This window comes from Pelobates fuscus, chromosome 4 (genome assembly GCF_036172605.1).
Source record: "Pelobates fuscus isolate aPelFus1 chromosome 4, aPelFus1.pri, whole genome shotgun sequence".
Lineage (NCBI taxonomy): Eukaryota > Metazoa > Chordata > Amphibia > Anura > Pelobatidae > Pelobates > Pelobates fuscus.
Genome location: NC_086320.1, coordinates 166,786,345 through 166,814,337, shown reverse-complemented (window position 1 = coordinate 166,814,337; position 27,993 = coordinate 166,786,345). Strand labels below are relative to the sequence as shown.

Genomic DNA, 27,993 nt, shown 5'->3' with positions numbered 1-27,993 from the left:
AGTGTAATGTTATATGTGGGAAAGAGAGGAAAAGACTGAGTGGAAGGAGTGAAAGAGAGAGGAAGAGAGAGAGATGCTGACCCTTGAGCAGCCAAAATTAAGACAGTGTGACCAAGCGTTCATAGCCAAGGCCCCAGACCTGGAGTGGAAGTTGGAAGATACCTTTTAAGTGTTGTAGAGTATTGGTAAGAGAGAATATTATCTGAGTTAATCAGACGTTTACCAAGGGAGTGAGGGGTCTTCATTGAGCCAGGTGTCCCAAGTTTTATGAAACTGTCAGCTTGTTCATATCTTGTAGTTGCTTTTAATAGCCTTTTGCATAAATATTGAGTAGATGCAAGGTAGCATTTTGAGCTTTTCTATACATTATTCATGTTGCTCTGTAATAAATCTAGGATATGTAGCAATGGCTACTTAACTAGTGTTAAGTGCAGACTGAGTAGTTGGTTAATTGATTAAATCTACTGACCTCCTAGCAAACACTAAATATTTTTTTCTTCCAAACTACTGTGTAATCTATTTCTGTGAATCATGTAATGGCATAAATTAATGCTTTATTTACCCACCACCACCCCAGTTTTTTGAAGAGGCACAAGGGACAGAAACTTATCTGACGAACCTCCAAGACACCATAAGAAAGAAGTATCCTTGTGACAAATCTATGTCACTGCAACGTGTCCTGGAAATGATAAAAGACCTAGAGGTAAAATAATTTGGATTTCAATAAAAAAATATATATATCAATATATATAAAAAATATTTAACCCCCTGCACTCCAATCAAAGTAGTAAATACCTGGTGCTCTGGTTGCTAGATAATATAAATTGAAAAATTACAGGCCAAGGTGTGTCCTGATGAAAGCTCCTTAGTGGAGCTGAAACGTTGATGTACTTATCAGAATAAAGAAGATTTTTATTTGGAAAAACTTGGAGTGCCGGTATTTTTTCACTATATATATTATATATATATATTTTTTATATACAATTATTTTTTTTACAAGTGAGAGATTTTATATTTATATATATATATATATATATATATATATATATATATATATGTGTGTGTGTGTGTAATCTCACTTGTAAAAAAAATAAATTGTATATTTGCTATGTTAATGCATTTCTATTATATCATCATAGTTACTGCAATAAAAAGCTGACTTATTTCCAATTAATGTTCGTACTTTTTATTTTTTTTTCAGAGAGAACGAGAGAAAATTAATGAATATAAAAGACAGGTGCAAAATCTGGTAAATAAATCCAAGAAGATTGTGCAACTTAAGCCACGCAACCCAGATTACAAGAGTAATAAGGCCATTGTCCTCAAAGCTCTCTGTGACTACAAACAAGACCAGGTAATTACTGTGAGGGTTTCTTTGCTCTAATCTAGGAACTGCATGGTAAGAGAGTGAGGGGATTAAAAATGTAATCTGAACTTTTAAAGAAAGGGAATGTGGGAGAATGAGGGGGGCACTGCATTCCAGTGAAGAAATGTTGACTTAAGGAGAATGCAGCTTTAAATAAAACCAGTATGTGGACACTTCTGTTATCCGGAATAATAAATTGAACTAATTCAAGATTAGAGAATGTGTTTAAGTGGTTCAGCCTGTGTGTGTGCTATGGAGCAGATACAAGTAGCCTAGATAAGATGCATTCACGATCATGGTAAAGAGACCCTATGAGTTAGAATGGTTGCTGACCTTTGAAAGCCTTAAAAATGTACACAAAATGGAATAAAGAAAAAGATACTTGAATCTGAATTTGCAGAATTTGATCAAAATCTGTAACTTTAGTTCAGCTATAAATATAATTTGAATTGGTAAAAAGGCATGCATTTATTTACAAATAGAATCCATAGCATGCAAAATCGTTTTATTAGTGTTTTCTTTTCTGAAATTAAGGCGCAAGTAGCTACTGTACAGGAATAATGTTATCGGTTTGTGATGTATTGTAGAAAGTGATACACAAGGGAGATGAATGTCTCCTGAAAAACAACTCCCAACGCAGCAAATGGAATGTGACTGGCCCTGGTGGCCTTGACATGGTTGTACCTTCTGTCAGCTTGATTGTTCCACCCCCAAATCCTGGAGCAGTGGATCTATCCACCAAGTAAGTTTCCAGCTCTGTTTTTGTCATTTAACACATACGTACTGTACCTTCTACATAAGACATACAGGGTTATTTACTCAAGTGAGAATTCAGAGTGAATTTAAAAATTTAAGGCCAGAGTAGCCAAAAATGAAAGCACTTTAGTCAATTGCTCTGAAATTAAAGGGACACTCCAGGCACCCAGACCACTTCTGCCCATTGGAGTGGTCTGGGTGCCAACTCCCACCACCCTTAATGCTGCAAGTGTTATTATTGCAGTTTTTATAAACTGCAATAATTACCTTGCAGAGTTAAGTCCTCCTCTAGTGGCTGTATATCAGAACACAAAAAGGGTTATAAACGACGCTGGACGTCCTCTCGCTATGCATGAGGACTTCCAGCGTTGCCGAAATCCCTATTGGAAAGCATTTAATGCAAATAATGCTTAAATAATGCTTTCCTACGGGGAGTTCTAATGCGCGCGGCCATTGCCACGCATGCGCATTAGGTCTCCCCTGCTGGCTGACGTCGGGGGGGTAGAAGCGTTGGCAGAGCCTGACCCAGCGCCGAGGGACATCGGCGCTGGATTCAGGTAAGTCACTGAAGGGGTTTTCTGGTGCAGAGAATAGCCATAAAAAGTAAATAAACACAGGAGAGTAAATAAGCTGGTTAAACCCCTTAAGGCCGTTACGGCGTTCTATGTCGTCCCCATTCTAATGGGCTTTAAAGCCGTTGCGGCGGCATAGAACGCCGTAATGGCTTAAGCCCCCAGGAGGTCCGCGGTACTTACCTCCACCACGATCCTCTTTGGGAGGACTGCTTGACAGCCCAGGCAGCCCTTCCCTGGCAAATCAGGCCCCCAGGGGCCATGTGATCGCTCTCAAAGAGCGATCACATGGCCCCCTATAGCTGGCTGTGGATCTGCCAGCAGGGAGACTGTCTGGGCTGTCAAACAGTCCCCCTGCTGGTGGGAAGTATAAAAAAAATCATTATTAAATGTGTGTGTGTGTGTGTATGTATATATATCTATATCTATATCTATATCTATATCTATCTCTCTATATATATATCTATCTCTCTATATATATATATATATATCTATCTCTCTCTCTATATATATATATATATATATCTCTCTATATATATATATATATATCTCTCTATATATATATATATCTATATCTCTCTCTCTCTCTCTCTATATATATATATATATATATATATATATATGTAACGTCATATTTAGTGTATTTTAAAATAAATATAAGTACATATATTAGTACTAAAATACACTTAGAATGAAGTTACATATATATATATATATATTATATTTATATCTATATGTATAATTACAATAATAAATAAAATAAAAAATGTTTACATTAAAATAAATTGTATATACATATGTAATTTCATTCTAACTGTACTTTGTTATTAATATATACTGGTAACAAAATACACTTAGAATGACATTCTATATATATATCTATCTATATATAAAATACAAATAACCGCAAATATATGTATGTAGATAAATATATATAATTACATTAATGATTACATGAGTATACATGTAGAATTTAAATGTATATATATTAAAATTCTACGTGTATATTTAAGTAATATTAACATAATTATGTGATTTTATTAATTAAAATTTGATTGACATGCTTGACAACCCAGGCAGTAAGTGCAGAGAATTTAATTCGCAAGCACTATATTTAACCCTGTAACTTTCCAAGACCGCATAAAACCTGTACATAGGGGGTACTGTTTTATTTGGGAGACTTCACTGAACACATATTAGTGTTTCAAAATGGTAAATTGTATTATGATATTTTTAGTAAAAGTTAAGTTTTGGTTTTTTTTGTTGCATTTTTCTCACATGAACGGCACTTTAACCCCTGAAGGTACAACTGTGTGTGGACACTCCTGCCTTAATAACTTAAATGTACTTAAAGGGACACTATAGTCACCATCTTAATGTGGTGGTTCTAGTGACTTTAGCTTTTTACATTGATGCCTAGTAACACCTCTAATGGTAGTCACTAAGAGGGCCTTTAGAAGTGCTTCCTAGTCCAGTGCTGCACAGACAATGCTCTGCATGGAGACACTGAACATTCTCCATATATATGCATTGATTCAATGCATCTCAATGAGGACGTGTTGATTGGCACTACAAATGGGCAATAGCCTCCCGTAGGAAAGCATTGTATTAGCTGAAATCCTAAAGATTGATACCAGCCATGGAGGCAGAGCCTGGCAGGGCCAACTGGCTTTGGAGAAAAGGTGAGTAAAAACTATTCAGAGCAGGGTCGGTCATCCAAAATGCTACATCAGGACTATAGTGTCAGGAGTACATTACATATTCCTGACACTATAGTGTTCCTTGAAGTTGTTGTTGAGGTAGGGGTGTTGCTTTACATGTAAAAAAAATTAAATAAATATAAAAATCCAGCACACTCACTTATCCACTACAGCAACTTCAATGTTGACAGATTGTATTAGTTTTTTTTAAAAACACCTAATCTAGGCAAAAATAATGGGGGTTTAGTTACATTATATGATCATACAATTGCTTAAGCCTGCCACAATGTCAATGTACCCCATCTCAGGTGAGTGCAGCCCCCTGTTTTTATTTATTTATTTATATTTTTAGAAGTGGGTCATACCCATAGGTGTGGACAGCACATTTAATTAGCTTGTCCATATATATATATAGGCACAAGCTAATTAAATGTGCTGTCCACACCTATGGGTATGACCCATTTCTAACAACATCAGGCACACAATCAATGTAAGTGCTAGCTAGATGGCCCCATTTCACTTGTAAGGTTCAGTAATGTCTGACACTCTTGTAAAAGAGAACTTGCATGATAGATGTGGTCAGTTTTTTCACTAAGATGACAAGTTGTAAGTCTGGCAGAGGGGAGAACAGAATAAGAGATTTTTCAGGACCGTTTACATTCGGGCTTTGATTTTGGAACTCTTCTTCTGATCTGTTTCTTCTCATCTGAAATTTTAACCTTGTGTGATCTGTTAGATCAGTGAATTAGCAGTTGTGTTTAATGTGTTTTCAGGATTGAGCAGTTCTATGAGGCTATATTGAGCCTATGGAACCAGCTTTACATCAATATGAAAAGCTTGGTGTCGTGGCACTATTGCATGATCGACATTGAGAAGATCAGAGCTATGACCTTGGCTAAGGTATGGAAATGTGGTTACCACTGATAAACCATTTTGTTCTATTTGTTTTGTAGAGTTTATTGTTGTGGTGCTTTTGATGGTTTAACTGAATATTTAATCATACTGAATTCATTATTGTAGCTCAAAACCATGCGTCAAGAAGACTACCAAAGGGTTGTTACAGATTTGGAATTGCATTATCAAGAGTTTTTGAGAAACAGTCAAGGTTCAAACATGTTTGGAGATGAAGAAAAGCGGAAAATGCAATCTCAATTCAGTGAGGCGCAGAAGCATTACCAAACATTGGTAGTCCAGCTCCCAAGCGTTCACACTAAAGTGACAGAACATACTGTTGTACAGAGACAAGCACCAGTAGTCACAGGTCAGTTCACACTGCTAATATTAAATATACATTTCTCGGCATGAGTAATTGTCTTTCAAGGACACCTGTTATAACAATCTAACTTAATCTTAAATGAAATACAATCACATTTTAGAATGCCATACCAATAAAGGCAAAAGTGTGGTAGAATTTGATAGTTGTGGGACCATGAAAATCTACTTTCATCATAATATCAGAAGGGTCCTAGTGGTTATCACCATTTCCTTTTTTTTTTTTTTTTTTTTTTAGAGCAGCCAAACTGTAACTATTAATTTGTTTCCAGTTTTCTGCGTATATGTTTGCTTACAGGACTGAGCAATGTATAAAGAAGTATATGCAAACATTTGTTTTAAGTTGCCTTTTCCAACGGTCATTTTGCATGCATTTTTTTTCGCATGAGGGCCAGACTAACCTTTTTATGAAGTAACACCGCTATTGCTACCCACAGATTCCAAAACTGCTCGAACTGTACAAACTGATGTCAGTGCAGTGGCTCTGTCCTTATTACCCTGCAATTTAAAACATTACTGCTCTATAGAAACTGAAATCTTTACATTATACAGTTAAGCACACCTTTAGCTGCTGTAGTCCAGATAGCCACTAGAGGCTCTTTGGAGAGTGTTGAATTCAATGCTTTCCTGTGAGAAGCATTTGGATGCATGAGCAGCACTCTCTGCGCATGCGTGTCAGTTTTCAATGCTTCCCTACCTAAAACTACTTTGCAAATCGTGCACTATATTGTTAGGAATACAGATTTCTACTTAAAAAGAGAAAAATTTCCTTTTTTTTTTTTCCTTTCTTTTTTTTCTTCAATTTTTCTTCTTTATTTCTACAAGGTGAGCGCAGAGAAATAAGCAGTAGCTCCACTGTAGTGGTGGATGGAAGTAGTAAAGAGATCGACCGGGATAGGGAAAAGCAGGAGAACTGGCTGCTACTTGAGCTACAGAAGATCCGGAGAAGACTTGAAAGCCATGAGACTCGATTTTTGCAAAGAAACATCTACAATGTTGACCAGGAAACCTACAGAGATTTAGGACACAGAATAAATGACTTTGAGGTATGTCCAGAATAATCTGATAACCTATGTTTTTACAAGGTCTTTAAAGTTAAACTATTGCTTTAAATGGCTGAACATTAAAACGCTTTAATCAAGAATGCTTTATTACTATGGATTACTGTGTGTATTTCTCTGTATCCAGTGCACAACAGCACAACTTTACAGGTTTTTTTTCTCTCAAGATCATAAGTGGTTATAAACAGGGTCTCCCATCTTCAGTCAATATCATTGTGAAAGATCTATTCATTTAATAGATACTTTACTAAAATGTAAAAAGAGAAATATTAAAAAGACAAAGTATAGAATGGTGCCACAGTACTTTGATAGCCATCTCTATAACAAAGTTTAACCACTGACTGTAAGTAATTGTGCTTGTGACTTGTAGTATAAATATTCAGCATACACATTGCATTTGTTTATCGTCTTGTTCTTTGCTTTTTATAGACTTTGCGAGGAGAGGGCCAAGGACTCTCTTCAAACTTCAACATCGTAAGAGAGACCATGATGAACTTAAAAGGTTCAGACAAAGCTTCATACTTGCAGTCGGAGCTCAATGTGCTCTTAAAGAAAATGGAGAGCATCAATGGGTTTTCTGTGGAGCACTTGGATAGGTATAATGAAATCTCTCTTCTAGAATGTTTCTACATTTGTAAAATTGCTTTGAACCTGCTGATTCAACAATCCTTCCATAAAATGACTAAATCTAATACAGCAAGCATGTCAAACTCAAAGGCTAACACAGGCCAAATAAGCAAGGTTTACGTTTATGTGGGCCCCAAAAAAACGAAAAACTTCAGTTTTCATAGAAAGACGAGTTTATTTTGAAAAGTACAGTATAAAAAAGTCACCTGACACTGGACGTCCTCCCGCGCATAGGACTTCAAAGTAAGCAAAAGAGCGAATTTATTTTAAGGAGACGTGCATTTGCATATCCCTAATGTTTCAGTCCAACTACCTTGACATATTAAGAAAAGTTTGGTAATGGGACTGAAATGGTGAATGTATGCTGTTGCGAAAAAGAAATTACATTATTGTGTTGATTTTGAAGTCCTATGAGTGTGTTCTTCACCCTGGCTGAGATAATTAAACTTGATGATCTCAGCCAATCCAATGCGCATTGGGAGACTGTTGTGCATGTGTGGCAAAACGCTACACGGCTAATCAGCATCTCCATGGGGAGTATTCAGCGCCCCCATGCAGACCCAATCTAATACATTGCCCTATCTAACACACTTCCCCCAAATCCAATACACTGCCCCCTCCCCCCAATCTAAAACACAGCCTTAATTTTATACACTGCCCCCCTCCCTCCTCCAATTTCCAGTTCCAGATGGCATTGCGAACAGAAGGGAAAGGGGAGTGGCTGCTCTGCAAACAGCCAGCCACCCTGCGCACTGTAGTGCTGCAGGATATGAATTCACATGCTGTATGCGCATATCCGGTGTCCGGCATGGATTAATGCTTAACAATCTTGTATTCGTTTAAGCACGTGATCTACCGTGGTAGGGCAGACAGGAAAGATCTTTCCTGTCTTGTGGCTGGTCACAGCCACAGCACAAAGCGATAAGTTGAAACAAAAAATGTGGATGAGACCAACGTTGCCGCAACACCAGGTTTTTGTAGTATCGTTGGTATCCGGTAGGTTCTTAGTGCATAGATAGGAATCCAAAGATCAAATGGTTAGTAGGGTTTAGATCCTGGTGCTGGACTTTTCCCAATCATAGAAAATATCTCACAATATCAATACAATAGTCCACACACAGGGTTGAGCCCTATTGTCCATAGAAAAAAATATTGGTATAAAAAAAAATAATATAAAGCTTTGATGACTTTTTGCTAAAAATGTTTTAATTGTTAAAAAAAAAAATGTCTAGGTGAAATTACATTTGTACTATTACAATAGAACTTGGAATTATTGACATGTTTAATTTTGGGTTTGCAAATAATGAAGAAATATTTTGTAACTGGAGATTAAAAAACAAACCATATGAGCATAGATAAATTTGATGATTCTATTTTTTGAAGACCCATTGGCTTCATAAATGCCATAATATCTGTAAGAACGTGAAATGAGAAACCATTTTCTTAAGAAAGAATAAACTGTCCATTTATATTTCCTGAAACAGGACAATTTAATTACAGGAGAAACCCAATCTATTTTTTTTTCATGGCCCATTGCTTTTTGAAAGGATTACTACTAAATATTCGTTTTTACAGCAAAAACAAAAACATTAGATTTCTCACTTTTTCTAAATTGATTTTGTGATATTTTTTTTCCTCCCATGCAGCCCCACCCATACTAATGCTTTCCATATTTAATTTCTACGTATCAGGCTTCAGGCTTTGAGAATTCTCCTGCAGAACATCCTTCAGATTGAAGATCTGATTAAGGTTTATGAAGCCCGGTTGACAGAGGAAGAAACCATTTCACTGGACCCTGCAAAGGTTGAAGCTTATAGAAGTGCATTGAAAGTAAGAACGTTTTATGTTTTTAAACCAGTGAATAATTGCAAAGAAGGCTCCATTGCTTTTGGTATCGGTCTTTGCCTCTTACCAGTGGAAATGGTGAAACACCCAGGAGCATTTAAACCAAAGTACCCTTTCACACCTTTTTAAAATAATGTGCAGTGCATCACACAAACATGATCAGCTTCCCATGTACTTGGTAACAATCAATGGGAACAACTTATATACATGTTTTGTTGCTGCATTTACTTTTTTTTTAAAGAAAATATAGCACAATCTATATAATGGATTAATGGATTAAACTCTGCACCATTAACACGACAGCATTCTCTAGTGGTTATGATTCAAGGAGTACCCTGGCATGCAGAGTAAGTAGTCCATCTGTATTTGAACACTTGCTTAATTGACACTAATATCTGGATCCCTCCGGTATCTCCAGTGTGGCCTCCTTTTCAAATCACATATATATATATATATATATATTTATATATATATATTTAAATATTGTGGAGTTATTTTGAAATATATATTTATTTTGAAAATATAATCTATATATTTTTGATTTATTTTTTTTGTCCTTATATTGACAAAATTCATTGACTGACATTTTTGGCCAATGAACACTATCGAAACATAAGTGAAGTTGTTGTCACTACAGTGGATATTTGGATTTCTGCATTAGCAAGTTCAGAAAAGTAGGCCAGAGTGGAGGTGTCTTGGAGATCAAGGTAATTGTCAAGTCATCTGAAAATGGTTTGACTACTTAACATGGAACGGCATCAGGGAACTCCTGACACCATAACCTCTACATATTTCTGTAGTGGTTGTGATCCATAGACTGCCCCTTTAATATGGGTGGTTAAAATCTACAGTGGATTGTTGAAGTAATAAACTACAATAAAGACATTAGACCCATTAACTAACAATACCTTATTAAAAAATAATATGCAAAGAGTAAGACGCAAGACAAAATATTCAGAATTCGCCCTGTCAGTCACCCAGTGAGATGGTCTCCGTTGTGTTTTAGTTCACTTTTGCCATTCCCAACCAAATCAGTGCACTTGGCATATCAGCCTGGTGACACACAGGTGGCCCAGAACCAGGAAAGCCTCCTTTTTAAGGTCTACACAGAGGAACAGCCAATATCCCAAATAGACAGTGTAGAAGAAGTATTCAGAGTGGGCAACCAGCTATAGGACAAGCCATTGTCCTATAGGACACTGCCCCTTTAATATGGGTGGTTAAAATCTACAGTGGATTGTTGAAGTAATAAACTACAATAAAGACATTAGACCCATTAACTAACAATACCTTATTAAAAAATAATATGCAAAGAGTAAGACGCAAGACAAAATATTCAGAATTCGCCCTGTCAGTCACCCAGTGAGATGGTCTCCGTTGTGTTTTAGTTCACTTTTGCCATTCCCAACCAAATCAGTGCACTTGGCATATCAGCCTGGTGACACACAGGTGGCCCAGAACCAGGAAAGCCTCCTTTTTAAGGTCTACACAGAGGAACAGCCAATATCCCAAATAGACAGTGTAGAAGAAGTATTCAGAGTGGGCAACCAGCTATAGGACAAGCCATTGTTGTGTTTATGTTTTATCCATTGTTTCTTGCTCATTCTGCTATTTTATAGTCATCCTACGTCAGTCATCCTACTTAAAAGTGATAATCTGTATATAGACTGCTTGGGAATTTGTCTCCTCTCTCGTGCACACGTAGAAGAAAGCTGCTTGGTGTATTGGTGGTACTGTAAGGCCTTGGAACTTAGATTTAATTTGTTAATGGAACAAATGAACTTGTTTGATCTACAGAGTGTGTGAAAACCTACATGTGGAGCAACACTGTTTAGAATGCAGTTCTGCAACATATAGTTCACATAGTTTAAATTAACCAAAGCGCCTATTTATGTTTGGATTTTTTTTACCCAGATTGCTTTACAAAATTTCCATGCAGCCATGTATGTACACACCGTAAAAAGTTTGTTTTGTAGGATGACACCTTTTCATTGTGCTGCTTATGTTTCTTATTATACATCCAGAAAATGAGAATGGAACTGGATCAGAAGAAAGCTCTTCTGAAAAATATGGATACAGAAATGAAAAGTGTACTGAAAATAAATGACCATGTCTCTCAAACCTATCCCTACTGTGAAGTGGATATCGCCAAGTTCTCTGACAAGGTCAACCAGCTGACTGACCGCTGGCAGAGGATTGAAAAGGAGATTGATGACAGGTAAGCCGGAGCAGCTACATGCCATTATTACTGGTTGGATTGATTTATAACCTAGCTGAAGCCCAAGTCATCCTCTCCCAAGCTGTGAATTTACGTGATATTTGCAGATGTTCTGTTTGCGTATCTGACAATTAGTTTCCTTTGCCTTCTTCTGTGTGGTGTATAGGGGCAATTCCTGGCAAAAGAGGTCCCTACAAGAAGAGAGAGGGAATGGCCTGAAATATGTGCTCCTATTTACCATTTTAGAGGGCCCAAGAGAGGGCTGAGCTAGTTGAGAATGCAAGGTTTTGGCTGATATTTTTAAAAAGTCACTTTATAATTTGCATATAGCATCCTGGGGAAAATGTTTGTTCACCAAGGAGTACATAATATGGCATTTTGACGGTTTAATTTAGGTAGAACATCGCTTACCAGTAAAAGTAATTGTCGAACGTGATTCTTGAAAACAGATGTATGTGATGTTCAGGACATTGCTCACATACAATAGATGTATTATTTGAACATGCTGAAAGTGCCAGAATTTTATTACATTTTTTTAATAAAATGTATTAACAGGTCATGGGAATTAGAAAAACAAGGCAAGCAACTGAGAAATTACCGAGACCTGCACCAGGCATTAAGCAAGTGGATCAGTGATACCAAGCACAAGCAGGACACATTGGAATCTTCCAAACTTACAGATTCCACTGCTGTTGCCAGATACTTAAATGAACAAAAGGTAAAAATGCCTATTCTATTTATCTGTAAAATAGGTTCCTTGTATTTGGTGTATTCTTTTTCAGAACAAATTAAAGTGTTTTTAAGAGGGAAAAATTAAGTAACTGTATAGAAAAAAGTTAAATTCTGCAATTTAACACATTTTCAGTTGTTGAAGATTTAGTATTTGTCCCTACTCGGAATACTTTTTTTTTTTTTTTATTAAAAAAAAAAAAAAATAAATTCTACTTAAGCCTACAAAAATGGATGTGTTGCCCTTTGATTGAGCAGGCACGCAGGCACATAATCCATGTGTGAAAACCTGACTTCCATCGTGTAATAGTAAAATATTTTGTATGCAGTGGCAAATAAGGTTTGAGCTAGCTTATTTAAAAAGTTACTTTCTATTAAGCATCAATAGAATGTTTTCTACAGTAAAGCATCTGTGGTAGTAAGGCCTTTAACGTGCACAAAGGTTGATACAGTGCTGAAAATTCAGAAATTTCAAGATAAAATGTTTGAGTGTGTGTGTGATATATTTATTTTTTTCATATTTTATTTTACAGAGTTTGAATGTAGAAATTCAGGGTAAACGAGACAAAGTGGAAGAGGTCATGAAAACTGCAGATCTGTGTGCTTCATCCATCAAGGTAAAATACAATCTAAACATCCATATATATCTATCTCATAAGGTTTTTGCCACAGTGGTTAGATTTAAAGAGCAAAAAAGATTGAAATATACTCAGTGGTATAATTGAGATTCTTACAAGAATTAAAGAATTAACATAACCCCTGCAGCTTAGTGAAACCTTTTGACAAAAAAAAACAAGGCTTTCCTCAGCACCTGGACACAACCCAATTCTCTGCTGCATAGATTTATACTTTTGCATCAAAAGTATAATTTTTATCCAACCTGGATGACCTTGATAGGCTGAGCACATTGGAGACGAGTTACCCAGGAACCTGAAGAGTCCAGCTACTCTTGCAACATAAACACTACACTGGACTATAGTGGTTATATTGCAGGGGTGTCAAAAAGTTAGATTCCCAAATGTTTTAAAAAACTACAGCTGACAGGATGCTGTCATTATAAAGGCATGAAAATCATCATGGGAGTTGTAGTCCTACGACAGTGATGGCTAACCTTGACACCATAAATTGTTTCTGGACTACATTTCCCATGATGCTCAGCTAGCTTATAGACTCTAAAAGCTAGCTGACCATCATGGGAAATGTAGTCCAGAAACAATTTCTGGTGTCCTGGTTAGCCATCACTGTCCTACAACATCTGGGCACACCTGGCCTAGAGTGTCCCTTTAAGAATAGTTTTGTTTTGCTTTAAAGTGAAACTCTCTTGATGGTTTGTGGGTGTTTTGTTAGTTGTAACACCCACCTGCTGTTCACTGTTGCACACCTCCTATCTGCTTGTCCACACACGGAAAACCATTATGCTTCCTGAAGCAGGGAGCATCTATCCCGCCATGCCAATAGTTTGGCTTTATTGCCAGCAAATTAGTGTTCCTCTATTTCTCGAGAACAGGCAAAGTGCTTGTAGTCTTGCACCCACCAGGTAAGTCACATCACCTATAGCTGTGCATTTACAATTCGATTAAATTATTTTGTGGGCCATTCTAATGCCTTGAAAAAAATCCTTTAAGTGTAGACTTGCAAATGTTTTAGCCTTTCTGGTTAAATAATTTTATAAATACATTTTATCCAATTTTTTTTTTTTTTTATGTGATGGATTCCATTATTACATTTAGTGAATTTGATTTGGGAATATGCATTGATGCTAGTGGTGAAAAAGAAGAATTTGTTTATGATCATTTATTTATGAGTTAATATTAATTTTGCAATCAATGAATACATGTTTTATTTCTATATTACAGGATTATGAGCTCCAGTTAGCATCTTATAGCTCAGGACTGGAAACGTTGCTTAATATCCCAATAAAAAGGACAATGGTTCAATCTCCTTCAGGAATCATACTGCAAGAGGTAACACTTTTTTTTTTTTTTTTTTATCAAGATTTAATGTATTCTCTCACCTTATATAATTAACTTGAAAATAAATTTCCCAAAAGAGTAATCTTTTTAACTACATTCTCTAGTATATGATAAAGGTATATGTATTTACCACGAGAGCATCAGTCAGCTTGTCCATGTGAGGAGTCACATTGAATGCATTCTAATTTTCCAAATCTCTGTCAATGTTGGCATCAGACTTTATCATTAACTGTGATTTATACAAGTTTATGGTTTTTGTTTTCTCTATAATCCCTGATACAATTGAGAGAAGATGTTGTTTAAAGTCATTGAATAATGATTAAAGGCCATTTAGCAGCTAGGACGCATAGGTTGCCTGGTAATCACACAAATTATAGGCAGCTTTTAAAGAGCTATATGATTAAAAAAGTCTATATTTGATTGGACCATGTTGCCCTTTTTATAAAGAGTCTAAAAGTTGTAAAATGGCATAGCTAGACTATATGTTGAAAAATGTAAAACACATCTGTGAAATAAGCTGAAGGTAGACCTACAGGAATATATTTTTTTTGTATTGTATAAGGGCAGGTTTTTGTAAAACCTAAAATATATTTTCAGTCACATCAATTATTTATTTTCGTTTTTGTAGTCTGCCGAAATTCAAGCTCGCTATATTGAACTACTTACAAGAGGAAATGATTTCTATAGACTTCTGCATGAAATCTCAAAGAGCATGGAAGATTTGAAGGTAACCACACTAGAGCTCTTTCATTGGTATGCTAAATCAAAATGACCCACATTTGCCTGTTAATGTGTCATAATTTATACTTTATTATGGTAACACCACTAGGCACATGTTAGGTGTTTTTGTTTTTCTAGGTAAAAACCAGAGTATGATAGCTTGGGTTGTTTAGTGTGCAGCAGTACACGCTTATCATTGGCAGTATTTGTTTAAAGCCTAGTTCTGTCTCTGATCATTTATTGGTTGCCAGAACCAACAGCAAGCGATAACTAGGGAGGAAAGCTTAACTTCAAGCTCTCACTATTTGCATAATGTGACAGCAGCTCCCATTGGCTAGTGGAAGGCTGTTTGTTCTTACCACACCCACTGCACTATTGGTTTCTGCAGTCTTTTTATGGCCCACGCAAATTGTACAATATGGTTTTAGAGGAAATTCATATAGCTAGAGATTATTGGCAGTTATAAGATTAGTAAGCTTATTCTTGGTCAGCAAATAGGATAATTATGACGGTTATTATTGGAGATGATGGATAACCTAATGCTTAACCATAAAGATGTCCTAGAAGTCAGCTAAAGGTTTTTTGTTTTTTTTTAAGTGAAATAACACTGCGTCCATCAAATTTTTGATGAAATGCCTGTGCCAAAACCCCAATACTAAACAGGTCACGTTAAAACATCTTGGACATCCTAGAGCTACAAAATGTTCTATCTTTTTAACTGGATCTCATATCAGTCTCCATTTAAAAGAGAAATCCACCTCTGATAATTAAATACTTCTGGGTGATTTAAGTGATTTTTTTTTAAACTAGCTTGTAGTTAGTATCATGAACATAACCATATATAAAATATGATGACACTAGAATACTGCACATGTGATTACAGTTGTAATAGTAATTACAGCCATAAGTTTGGCAACAAAATTTTAGGAGTACTATGATTGTTATGGATAAATATGAACACTTTTTAGTTAAAGAAACTAACATCACAATTTTAAAGTTTTCTTCTTTGTTTACAGATGAAAAACACTAGAATTGAATTGCTGGAAGAAGAACTACGTCTTGCAAGAGATGCAAATTCAGACAATTCCCACAAAAATAAGTTTCTTGATCAAAATCTGCAGAAATACCAGACAGAATGCTCAGAGTATAAGTCCCGGCTACTCCTACTAGAGGACATGAAAAGGAAAGCCGAAATAGATGGCAGCTCAGCAAAGCAGAACCTCGAGAAGTGCTACAGCCAGATTTCTGAGCTTAATGAAAAGATAACACGATTAACCTATGAGATTGATGATGAGAGGCGGAGGAGAAAAGCATTAGAGGAAAGGTGTGACCTACACAAGAATGAGTTTGACCAATTGCAACAAAAGCGGCAGATTGATCTTGAGGGCATCAACCGTCAAAAAATAGACTATGAAAAGATAACCAAGGAGAAGGAGTATGAGCTAGAAAGATTGAGAATTCGTCTACAGGACGAGGGCCAGCGGAAGCAGGAGTATGAAAGTGAGCTGTCAAAGGTAAGGAAGCAGTATAGTGACGAGATCAATAGTTTGAGGAACAAATATGAATCAGAAATTAACATTACGAAGACCACAATTCAGCAAATAACTGTTCAAAAAGAAGAGGACACATATGAACTCAGAGCACAGATGGAAAAACTAGCCAGAGAAAACAGAGACCTTACCCAGGAAATTACTCGACTAAATGAGACAATAGTACAATCAAATGAGCAGAGAAGAAGGGCAGAAGAAGATGCTCTTCAGCAAAAAGCCTCTGGTTCTGAACTTTCTCAGAGAAAGCAGCATCTAGAGATTGAGATACAGAAGTTAATTCATACTCATTCTGAAGACAGTGCTAGATACAAGATGTCCCTAGAAGAAGCTGCCAGGACAATTAAGGAACGAAACAGTGAGGTTGAAAAGTTAAAGTACCAACTTCAAGAGGAGGCCGCACGTCAGAGACAATATGAAAACGAGCTGGTTAAGGTAAGAAACGATTATGACGAACAGCTTATAACTTTAAGGAGCAAGTATGAGTCAGAAATTAAGATCACAAAAACTACCATCCATGAGGTAACTGTTCAAAAAGACGATAACATCAATGATTTGAGTGCACAGGTTGACAATTTAATGAGCGAAAAGAGAGACTTGCTTACAGAGGTAAATAGACTAAAAACCTCTATAACACAAATGACACACAACCTCAAGAAAACAGAGGATGATGCTCATCAGCAAAAATCCTACTCCTCTGAGATATCCCAGAAAAAACAGCAGCTGGAAATTGAGCTGAAACAAATCATTACCCTTCGAAAAGAAGAGGAGCAGAGATACAAAAAATCTCTTGATGATGCTGCCAAAACAATTCAGGAGCGCAACAAGGAAGTTGAGCGTGTGAAGAAGCTTTTAGAGGTTGAAACCGATCAAAGGAAAAAACTTGAAGATGAGCATGTCAAATTACAGCGGACCCAATTTGATCTGCAGAAAGCAAATACCAGTGCCTCAGAGACTATAAGTAAATTAAAGATTCAGGAACAAGAATTGTTCAGAGTTAAAACAGACTATGAAAAATTGTTTGTAGAAAAACAAAGTAAAGAAAGTGAGATAACAAGACTTCAAGCCAGTTTCAAAGAAATGCAGACGCTCAAGCTAAAATTAGAGGATGAAATTAACAGGCAAAAAAGGATTGCCACAGATGAGCATGCAAACAATAAGAAATTGGGAGATGAGCTAGAAAGCTTTAGAAGAACCAATAGTGAACAGCTGAAAAAAATCACCAGTCTTACACAGCAAATAGAACAGATTTCTATTGTTAAAAAACAAACCGAAGAAGATTTGAGGCAGCAGAGGGAGTCTTTAGACAGTCAACTTAGGGATAAGCAGAGAAATATTGATGAGTTGAGTAAACTTGTAGCCGAGGTGGAGAGTCTACGTCGACAGCTGCATGTTGAACAAGAAAACTTAAGGCAGGCTCATGGGCGAAATGAGCATTTACAGAAAACTATTGAGGAGAGGAATAAAAGCCTGAATGAGTGTAAAATTGAGATAGAAAAGTTGCAGTCAATCACAGAAAACCTTACCAAAGAACACCTGAGGTTAGAGGAGGAGTTGCGGTATGTGCGACTGGAGAATGAGGAAGTCAAGAAGAATAAAGATGAAGTGGATGGTGAAAAAACTGCAACCATTACGGAGTTAAAGAACCAACTACAAACGAGCAACAAGCGGTCCTTGGAGCTGCAGGGCCTGATTAATGAGTTACAGAAAGAAAGGCAAAATTTGAGACAGGAAATTGAAAAATTCCAAAAGCAAGCATTAGAGGTATTCAAATACAATTCCTCTTAATATGTATCTTTTGTGAAGTGGTCAACTAATTTTATTGTTTGGCTTTCTAAAAAATACTTACACTTGTAATCACTGTGAAATTCTTAACTTTGGAATGGGGCATTTCTTGTTTGTTTGCTTTAATAGTTTAAATAAAATTTTAGCGTTCTAGAATTACGACTACCATTTACAAAAGGTAGAACTATATAAATAGGATATGTTAAATAAAACAATTCTATATTAATATAATATGCACACATAAACACATAAAGGAGGATCAGTTTGGAAAAAATAGTTGTTGCAGGTATTTTTGCGGCATAAAGTTTTGTTGAATTTTTATTTACACGTTACAATATGTAGTGAAGAACAAATATTGCTGTAAATAGTGAAATGTTAGAGTAAATTATTAAGGGAGATTATTTTTGTAAACTTAAACATCTGCAGGCGACATGTCCTGCTTTCTTTGCTGTCAGTAGTTAAATTAGAGATTCATTGAAGAAATATGCAATATGGAGAAAACTGAAAATTGTAATTTCATAGAAATTTACATTTTATAACATGGCGGTTGTTTTTTGTTTGATTACTGTTAATTTCAGGGGTCTCCCTTTATTATACAGTATATAGCACACATCTATAAATGTAATCTATATAGTTTCTGTAAATGATTAAAACATTTTATAGTTAGTATACTTTCTAATGAGGTCTCATATTTTTTTCCATTAACTTGATTTCCTTAATGATTCTATGTTTAATTCTAACCATGGGAAGTATGTTTCAATCAGATGTTATTTGTCTTCATTTCTGACATAATCATACTTTTTCCTCATTAAAAATTATTCTCGGCTGTTTTGTAATTCTCTTTTGGTATGGTTTTGTGTAATTTCTATTGTTTCGTGTTTTTGTAATTTCTCATATAAAACATACAATTTAATTTTCTAATGTTACATTAAAGAATTTGTTAGTCATTATTTAGGGAAGTGCAGCAAATATAGTTGTATGCTTATGGTATATGTCTTAAAATATTGTATATGTAAAATAATTTACACAATGTTTCATTCTGCTTCAAAGAAATCTAAGACACTGCTAAATGATGTCTCTTGAGCCTAGTGAATAAACATATATTGTAGTTAATTTAATAGGTTAATGGCATCTTATATTAAAATTGTAAAAAGGTTGTTATTGAGTGTTGGATACATGTGTCACAATAAACAACATTCTTCATCCTTTTTTTTCTTTGATATAGGCCAATAATAAGATACATGAGAGCAGTAGCAAGTACTCCGAAATTATTAAGGAAAAGGAGAGCCTTCTCATGAAAATAAAACTTCTTGAGCAAGATAAGGCAAGGCTGCAAAGGCTTGAAGATGAACTAAACCGTGCAAAGGCTGCTCTAGACTCTGAAACGCGTCTTAAGCAACGCCTAGAAGACGAGAAACAACAAATCCGAAATGAGTTCAATCAGTGGAAGAGCCAATATACCCGCAAGGATGATGATGTGAAGAGAGTTGAAACTAGTTTGGAGAGAAGTGAGAGGGACAAAGTTGGACTTAAGAGTGAGATTGAAAGGCTGCAGTCAGAAATCCGATCCATTGAAGAACGATATCGGCGTAAATTAGAAGAAACCAGTATGACCCAATCTGAATTGGAAGCACGACGATTAGCATTAGAAAGGGAGCTGGAAAATCTTAAGAGGCGCCCTCTTACCACAAATATTCAAACTCAAACTGATGAAGATGCATCGAAATTTGTATTTGATGGACTTAGAAAAAAAATTACAGCTCTTCAACTTCTTGAATGTCAAATAATAACCAAATCAACTTTTGATAAGCTTGTAAAGGGGCAAAAATCAGTAGAAGAGGTTGCTGCAGAAATAGAACCTTCTCTAAAAGGTGCTGGTGCTATAGCAGGTGTTTCAGTTACACCTAAAGAGAAATACACACTAGTCGATGCCCAAAGAAAAAAGCTAATTTCACCTGAAAGCACTGTAATGCTGCTAGAGGCACAAGCTGCTACTGGAGGAATAATTGACCTGCAAAGGAATGAGAAGCTGACAGTAGACAATGCTATAGCAAGAGATCTTATAGAATTCCAAGACAGAGAGGCTGTATATACAGCCGAAAAAGCAGTCACTGGCTTTAAAGATCCTTTCTCTGGAAAAATAGTAGCTGTTGCAGAAGCTATCAAGAAAAATTTAATTAGTCGGGAGGTAGGCCTCCGTCTTCTAGAGGCTCAACTAGCAGCAGGAGGAATTGTTGACCCAGTCAACAGTATCTTCCTACCGTTAGAAGTTGCACTATCACGAGGTCTGATTGACAGAGACATACACAGAACATTAAATGATCCAAATGATGATGCTAAAAAATTCATTGAACCAGTCACAAAGAAAAATGTCAGCTATGCTGAGCTTAGAAAGAAATGCAGGATTGAGCCACACACAGGATTTCTTCTGCTGCCTGTTATGAAGAAAAGTCTTTCATTCCAGGGTATTCGAAATCATGTCCCAATAAATGAGCTAGTGGAATCTGGTATCATACGGCCTTCTACAGCTGATCAGTTAGAATCTGGACAGATAACTGTAGAAGAAGTCAGTAAGGATATCCAAGTCTTTTTGCAGGGATCTAGCTGTATTGCTGGTATTTACAATGACGCAACAAAAGAAAAACTGGGTATTTATGATGCAATGAAGAAAGGCTTGTTGAGACCTGGCACTACACTTGAACTTTTAGAAGCCCAAGCTGCCACTGGCTTTATTGTTGATCCTGTTAATAATCTCAGACTTCCAGTCGAAGAAGCATACCGGAGAGGTCTTGTTGGAATTGAATTCAAGGAAAAACTTGTATCTGCGGAAAGAGCAGTTACTGGATACAAAGACCCAGAAACTGGAAATATTATATCCTTGTTCCAGGCAATGAATAAAGAACTTATTGAGAAAGGCCATGGTATCCGTTTGTTGGAAGCACAGATTGCTACTGGTGGCATTATTGATCCCAAAGCAAGTCATCGTTTGCCAGTTGATGTTGCGTATAAACGTGGATATTTCAACAAACACATGAATGAAATTCTTTCTGATCCAAGTGATGACACGAAGGGATTTTTTGATCCCAACACAGAAGAGAATCTGACATATCTGCAGCTAAAAGAAAGGTGCATTGTGGATGAGAAGACCAACCTATGCTTGCTACCTCTTAGAGAGAAGAAAAAGGCAGTTCAGACCTCACAAAAAAATACCCTTAGAAAACGTAGAGTTGTGATAGTTGATCCAGACACAAACCGAGAAATGACTGTACTGGAAGCCTATAATAAAGGCCTCATTGATTACGCCACTTATGTTGACCTATCGGAACAGGAATGCGAATGGGAAGAAATTACAATTACAGGATCTGATGGATCCACAAGAGTTGTACTTGTTGATCGAAAAACCGGAAACCAGTATGATGTCCAAGAATCAATAGAGGTGGGCCTGATAAGCAAATCTGATTTTGACAAATATCGTGGTGGTTCCTTAAGCCTAACTCAGTTTGCAGATATGATCTCCAACAAAAGTCTTAGTGATGATGTTTTAATTTCATCAAGGCAAGATTCGGTTTCCTCTTCAACTAGGTTTCGAAGTGGTTCATGGTCAAAAAGTGGTTCATTTTCTGACGCATTAGAAGAAACCACTCCTATTGCTGCAATATTCGATACTGAGACCATAGAGAAGATCTCCATCTCAGAAGGTATCAAACGTGGAATTGTTGACACAATAACTGGGCAGCGTTTACTGGAAGCACAAGCTTGTACTGGTGGTATAATCCATCCTACCACAGGGAAAAGAATGTCTATTCAAGATGCTGCTAACCAGGGTATTATAGATCATGATATGTCTGCCAGGCTTAAGCAGGCGCAGAAAGCCTATTCTGGATTTGATGGCGTAAGAGGGTCCAAAAAACTATCTGCTGCAGAAGCAATGAAAGTAAATTGGCTGCCTTATGAAGCTGGACAACGCTTTCTAGAATTCCAGTATATGACAGGAGGCCTTATTGATCCAGAAACACAGTTAAGAGTAACTACAGAGGAAGCTATTCGAAAAGGCATGATTGATGGTCGTGCAGCACAAAAACTACGCGATATATCAAACTATCCAAAAGTTCTCACTTGTCCTAAAACTAAACTGAAAATATCCTATAAAGATGCAATGGATCGCTCTATGGTTGAAGACACAACAGGTTTGCGGATGCTGGAAGCTTCTTCAGTTTCCTCTAAAGGCATAAGTAGCCCATATAATGTCTCTTCTGCACCAGGATCACGGTCTGGATCTCGGCCTGGTTCACGAAGTGGTTCACGAAGAGGAAGTTTTGATGCTACAAGCACAACCACTTACAGCAGCTCTTCCTTCCAATCTGTTGGCAGTTCTTTAGTGGGTCTCTAAATGGTAGAATACTTTCAATAATATGTGTTTATTCATTTGTAATTTTTTTTTTTTTTATTAGTTTTGCAGCAAAGGCTACTAGTTTCCTAAAAAAAAAAAATAAAAAAAAAAATAAGTAAAAGCAGAATAACGTGGGTTGGAGGGGTACAAGTTTTCCCAAATGTATTCATCTAGAATGTACTCCAGGCACTGACACGAATTAATTTTATTATGATAGGCTTTACACAGGGCTATTCAAACATGAAATTATTAGGCATGAATTATAGTATTTACCAGTGTTTTTAGCAGCAGCTGATTTGTATTGCAGTTAACATTTTCTGTGTATTGTCTTTAAAAAACTTTCGTGCCTTTTGAGATTGTCCCTAAAATTTAAAAATTTTAGAAATAAATCTATTAATGCTGTTTAATTCTGATATAGTTCAGATTGCTCTCTCGTTGTGTAACACAAAGTTGGTTCATTGTATTAACTTTACTATTTTTATGTAATGTTCTGCACATTTGCATTTTACTGTACCTTGGGGAGTTGCATCTTTTGTATTCATCTTTGCTTTTTTGTTATTTGTTATGCTGGGAATAAAGTTTGAAACATTTCACCTGTTTTTGTAAGTAATTTATTTTAAAATGCAAAGTTTTGTAAAGCAACACTTTACAATAATATACAGATCAAGCCACACAAAGTATGTGATTTAAGAGGGGGAGGTTGGAATGTTATGTATAAGTCAGAATATCATATTTTGGGAACAAGTCAATAATAGACTGATTATCAAAAAAAAAAAAAAAAAAGGAGCAGGCTTTCATATTTACATAATTCAGTATAGGAATCTATGGTACTAGTGAAAAAAAATGCCACGCATAGTGTCAAACAGACCTGTTACTCTGAGGACCTCTTATGGAAATTCACATGGAATTTATTATGGAAATGTAGCAACACGAGTTACTACCTTTCAGTTCTAAAACCACCTTTATCAAACCTGAAAGGCTTCCAGATGTGTGTTCTGTAAAGAGTGATTTTGAAAGATCTATGGTCAGTGCATGAAATTCTTTATAGCCATGTCTTACGATTAACATCACAAACATTCAAGGGCATTCTTTATAACAGAGAAGAGTTAATGTTAACTATAGGGAATAATTATTTTAGCCAAAAAAAGCACAAAACACTCATTCCAACCATTTCCCAGTGCTGTATAAAAGACATACTTGAGAATAAATCTGCAAATCCTGGAACAGAAGATGCAAGTGGGATAGTTGTGCTAAAATGATCTTCGTCTAAAAAGATTACTTAGATGGGAAATAAATGCTACTTAATCAGGTTATATTGACAGAACTGATCCATCCCTTCCACATTTAGTATACTTCTACAGCATACAAGGTGGTTATGATAAAGTGTTTTTCTATATATATTTTTTTTTCTTTCAAACAGATAACATCTGGTCTTAAAATAAAGAAAGAACAGTTGTCAGAGACACACATGCTTTTGGATTAAGGAAGGGGAACATGTCCATCAATCTCTATTGCTCCCAAGTGCTATCTATCCTTTTGCGTTAAGAACATATTGTTTACACATTTAAGAATTTTTTTTTTAATATAGCATATTAGTTGAAGCCCCCCAAAAAGTACTAAAACAAAACTTGCTGCTTGGTGGAATTCTAAAGACAAAACAAATTCAGTTAAACACTAAAGAGACAACATATCTGGATTTCATACCTTGAAAATTAAATGTCTATATTGCGAATTAATGAATCACGCACACACTACATTGTAAAATATGTTCTTACTGGTGTTTTAGATAACACAAATATGTATTCCTAATTCTATAGTGCTATTTAATGTTTCTGTTCACTATTTAATGTCTCCCCTTCTTATCCTCCCCCCCGGGGTTAAATAATTATACTTACTTGCCTTATATTCAACCACTTGCCAGCTTTCTTGCGGCTGCCCTGTTTCCCTGGCTCCCATAGGGAAACATTGAGAAGCTAGTGCACATGCAAGGCATATTGCTCCACTGCGCCAATCTGCATCTCCTCATAGATGCGTCAGTGCATCTCTATAAGGAGCATTCAATGTCTCCCTGCAGAGACGTTGAACAGTCACTCTTGCAAAGGTTGCAGGACATAGTCCATGAGGTGCTTATAGTGACTGTCTGCATGACTGGGACTGGAGATGGATTTAGGCAGCAATGTAAACCATGCCTTTTCTCTATAAAGACAGTGTTTCAATCCTCAGCCTGCAGGAATAGGCTATATAGCCCATAACTAATACAATTATATGTAGTGGTTTCTAGTGACAATGGTGTCACTTTAACTATAAAGCTTATTGTAATGGTTATAGTACTGGGCCGTCATTACCTTTTTACTTATACTTATTTTCCTTTTATCTACAACATTTGTGCTCCAAGCAAGGACTCCCAACTGTTCTGCTTTTGGCAGGACAGTCCCTAATTCATGGAGCTGTCTTGCCATCCAGGTTTTGTTCCCTGGAGTACTGTATCCAGGGATGCCAGGGTCCCTAGCCAGCACAACGCACAAGTCTCATTAAATTCACTTTGTGCGAATGGCACTACCATGCACAAAGGCCTGCCAAGTTTGGACCTTGCCACTGGCAGTTTGCATGATTGGCACTGGCCTGCCTTCCCTTTGGTGAAAGTATGCCTCCCAGTATTGGCAGGGTATGCTCCTATACCCTTTCCACTTTCTTTCCTATTGATTTCACCGGGGGAAAAATAGCTTCCTTATTAAAAAATGCAGGATCGGTGTTGTGAACACATGCCCTAATCCAGAGTCCAGTGTTACCTGGCATTTGTATGATGACAGTGGGGCTGGAGTGTTGGTGCCTGCAGAAGAAGAGGGAAATAATAATAAACTGCAGAACAGTCAACTGTATTGAATACCAAATTGAAAAATTCAAATCAACATTCAATTTCAAACGTAAGCTTGCTGAAAAAAAGATGAGCTGAAGAACTCTACAGTCTTACAGAGCTAGAATTACAAGAAACCTCAATTTGTTTGCAAAAAAATAAATAAATATGCATACATTTTGTCATTTCTAACACAAAACAATTTCCCAACTGATTCCAGCAGTGGGTATTATTCCAAAAAGTAGAAAAATATAAAATGAAAGGGAAAAAAATAAAATACAAAAAAAGAATTCCACAACAAAACAAAAACATGAATATTAACAATTACATACATACTAGATGAGCATTGGTGATGGTGTTGCTGCTGAGGTTTTAAGATGGTTTGGTGCCAAACACCATCCCTCTCCCAGATCTATTGAATCCTTTGAACATTCTTATCATAACCCCACCTCCCCCGCCTTTAGTTCAACACTACAATATGACCAGCAAAGGAATGTAACTGTCACAGCCCTGGTACTGAAATGAATAGAAACATAAAACTAAGTAAAACTATTGCTCTGTATGTAGGGAGCTGCTTAGGTTAAAAATTGTAATAACATTTTTGGAACCTCGGATATGCTCTGATAATATTATTACAACTCTCAACACTCAACATAGAAATATCCAATTAAAAAAAATACTTAATAATATAGAAGAACACAATACTGGACCTATACATAGAAACCTGGGAACGTCTGGCAGCATACTTCAACAGTTACATACAGTGCTGGGAGTGGGGCAAACCTTCCTAGAAGGAATGCAGTGTTGCTATAGAATGACCCATCATCAGCAGATACACAGTGCTGGTATTGAAACTATACTCTGTCACATTGTGTTTTCCTGTAGCATAGCAATTAAGAGTTTTTTTTTTGTTTTTTATCCTGGCAACCATGGTTCAATTCTTGTTATAGGTATAATATTTTATTTTAGAAAACATTGTTTGAGATGTGATGTGCTGAATTGAGAGCTTTATTGGCTTCAGACTGAAGGTTATGATGAGCCTATTATAGTCTCTATAGTAGGGGCGATAATAAAAAATAAAATAAAAAAATATACATACAAAGTAGTAATTCATCAGCTCTCCAGGGATTCTCAAAAAAAGTTTACGTCCAAAAAGTGTCACAGTCAACGTTTCAGTTCGTATTTGGAACTTTCCTCAGGACAAACACAAGTGTATTGCCACAAACATCACACATTTATAGGACCCTAATCACTTACTCACTATTCATCTGAGCAGGCGGTATCGTCCAGAGAGCACATGGTTGGGCTGAGGAACTGCTGAATTAATCATATCCCTGTTCCCTAGGGCTGGATCCATTAGTTAGGAACACCAGGTCGCGGACGTCTACAACATAGATCCGCCCGTTCATTAATATGTGTCTGCCCCTGGGGCCTCAAAACAGGCACGCCGCATAACCTGGGTAACCAGGACGCGTGTATCTGGAGCCCCATTCCCGGAATCATTTATGTAGCTGCACTCGTCTCCATGGACACCGCCAGTATCTGAATAGTAGAACTTTCATGCAGGGCCGGATTAACATAAGGGCTGATGGAGCTGCAGCTATAAGCCCATTGATTTAAAAAATAAAATAAAAAATTGAGTACTTATTTTTTTTTTTCTTCACACTACTCTTCGGTGCCGATATTGCAGTATTACTGGCAATACAAATTTTTCTCCATATAAACAGAGATTACGCTGCAATACCAGCACCTGCCAGTAGGGGTGAGAGGCAGGGATAAGAAGTTACAGCATATACCTACATCTCTCTACTCACTGATCTGCGGGGGAGCAGCTATACAGCACAGAGAGTCCAGACAGCAGCTCCCAGCCTGCAGAAACCGTCTAAAGCTCAGGGAAGTGAGGGATGGGGTAAAGGCTGCAGGGAGACTAGGGGACACTGAGACATGGGGACACATGGAGACCTCTGGGGATGCTGAGACACTTTGGGAGACTGAGACACTAGGGGACACTGGGAGACATGGGGACACAGACACACTTGGGGACACTAAGACATGGGGAAACAGACACACATGGGGACACTGAGACACTAGGAACACAATGTCCCTCAGTGTCTCCCAGGGCCGGCGCTTCCTATAAGGCGAACTAGGCAGCCGCCTAGGGCGCCATATAGGAGGGGGCACCCTGTGCCCCCATCGCCGGCCCTTTAAATGTTGCAGCCGCCTGAGCGCTCTATAGAGAGCGCTCAGGCGACTGACTCACTGCCTCACCTCCCCTGTAGCGTGGCCGAGCTCCTCTCCGGTCCGCGACCCGGCTGGACTGACAGGAAGTGCACACTGAGTGTGCACTTCCTGTCAGTCCGGCCGGGTACAGGAAACCCAAGCTCCTGTACCGCGGACCGGAGAGGAGCTCGGCCACGCTACAGGGGAGGTGAGGTTAGGAGGAGAACTGGGGAGGGGGAGGGTAAGGAGAACTGGGGGAGGGGGAGGGTAAGGAGAACTGGGGGAGGGGGGTAAGGAGAACTGGGGGAGGGGGGGTAAGGAGAACTGGGGGAGGGGGGTAAGGAGAACTGGGGGAGGG

At 37.2% G+C, this 27,993-nt stretch overlaps 1 protein-coding gene across 4 annotated transcripts in view; it reads left to right on the top strand.

Moving 5' to 3' along the window:
- DSP (desmoplakin) overlaps positions 1–22,889 on the top strand; it is a 62,147-nt gene extending 39,258 nt beyond the window's left edge. For 2 of the 4 annotated variants that reach the window (XM_063451752.1, XM_063451751.1), the window contains exons 10-24: positions 578–703; positions 1,202–1,354; positions 1,954–2,108; positions 5,168–5,294; positions 5,415–5,655; positions 6,492–6,712; positions 7,157–7,323; positions 9,046–9,184; positions 11,224–11,417; positions 11,973–12,135; positions 12,680–12,763; positions 14,003–14,110; positions 14,748–14,846; positions 15,856–18,150; positions 19,397–22,889. In XM_063451752.1, the coding sequence (XP_063307822.1) occupies positions 578–703; positions 1,202–1,354; positions 1,954–2,108; positions 5,168–5,294; positions 5,415–5,655; positions 6,492–6,712; positions 7,157–7,323; positions 9,046–9,184; positions 11,224–11,417; positions 11,973–12,135; positions 12,680–12,763; positions 14,003–14,110; positions 14,748–14,846; positions 15,856–18,150; positions 19,397–22,561 (7,437 nt within the window). In that variant the 3' untranslated portion in view covers positions 22,562–22,889. The remainder of the gene's footprint in view (positions 1–577; positions 704–1,201; positions 1,355–1,953; positions 2,109–5,167; positions 5,295–5,414; positions 5,656–6,491; positions 6,713–7,156; positions 7,324–9,045; positions 9,185–11,223; positions 11,418–11,972; positions 12,136–12,679; positions 12,764–14,002; positions 14,111–14,747; positions 14,847–15,855; positions 18,151–19,396) is intronic. The other 2 variants (XM_063451753.1, XM_063451754.1) reach the window with 2 other exon arrangements.
- The last annotated feature ends 5,104 nt before the right edge of the window (positions 22,890–27,993 follow it).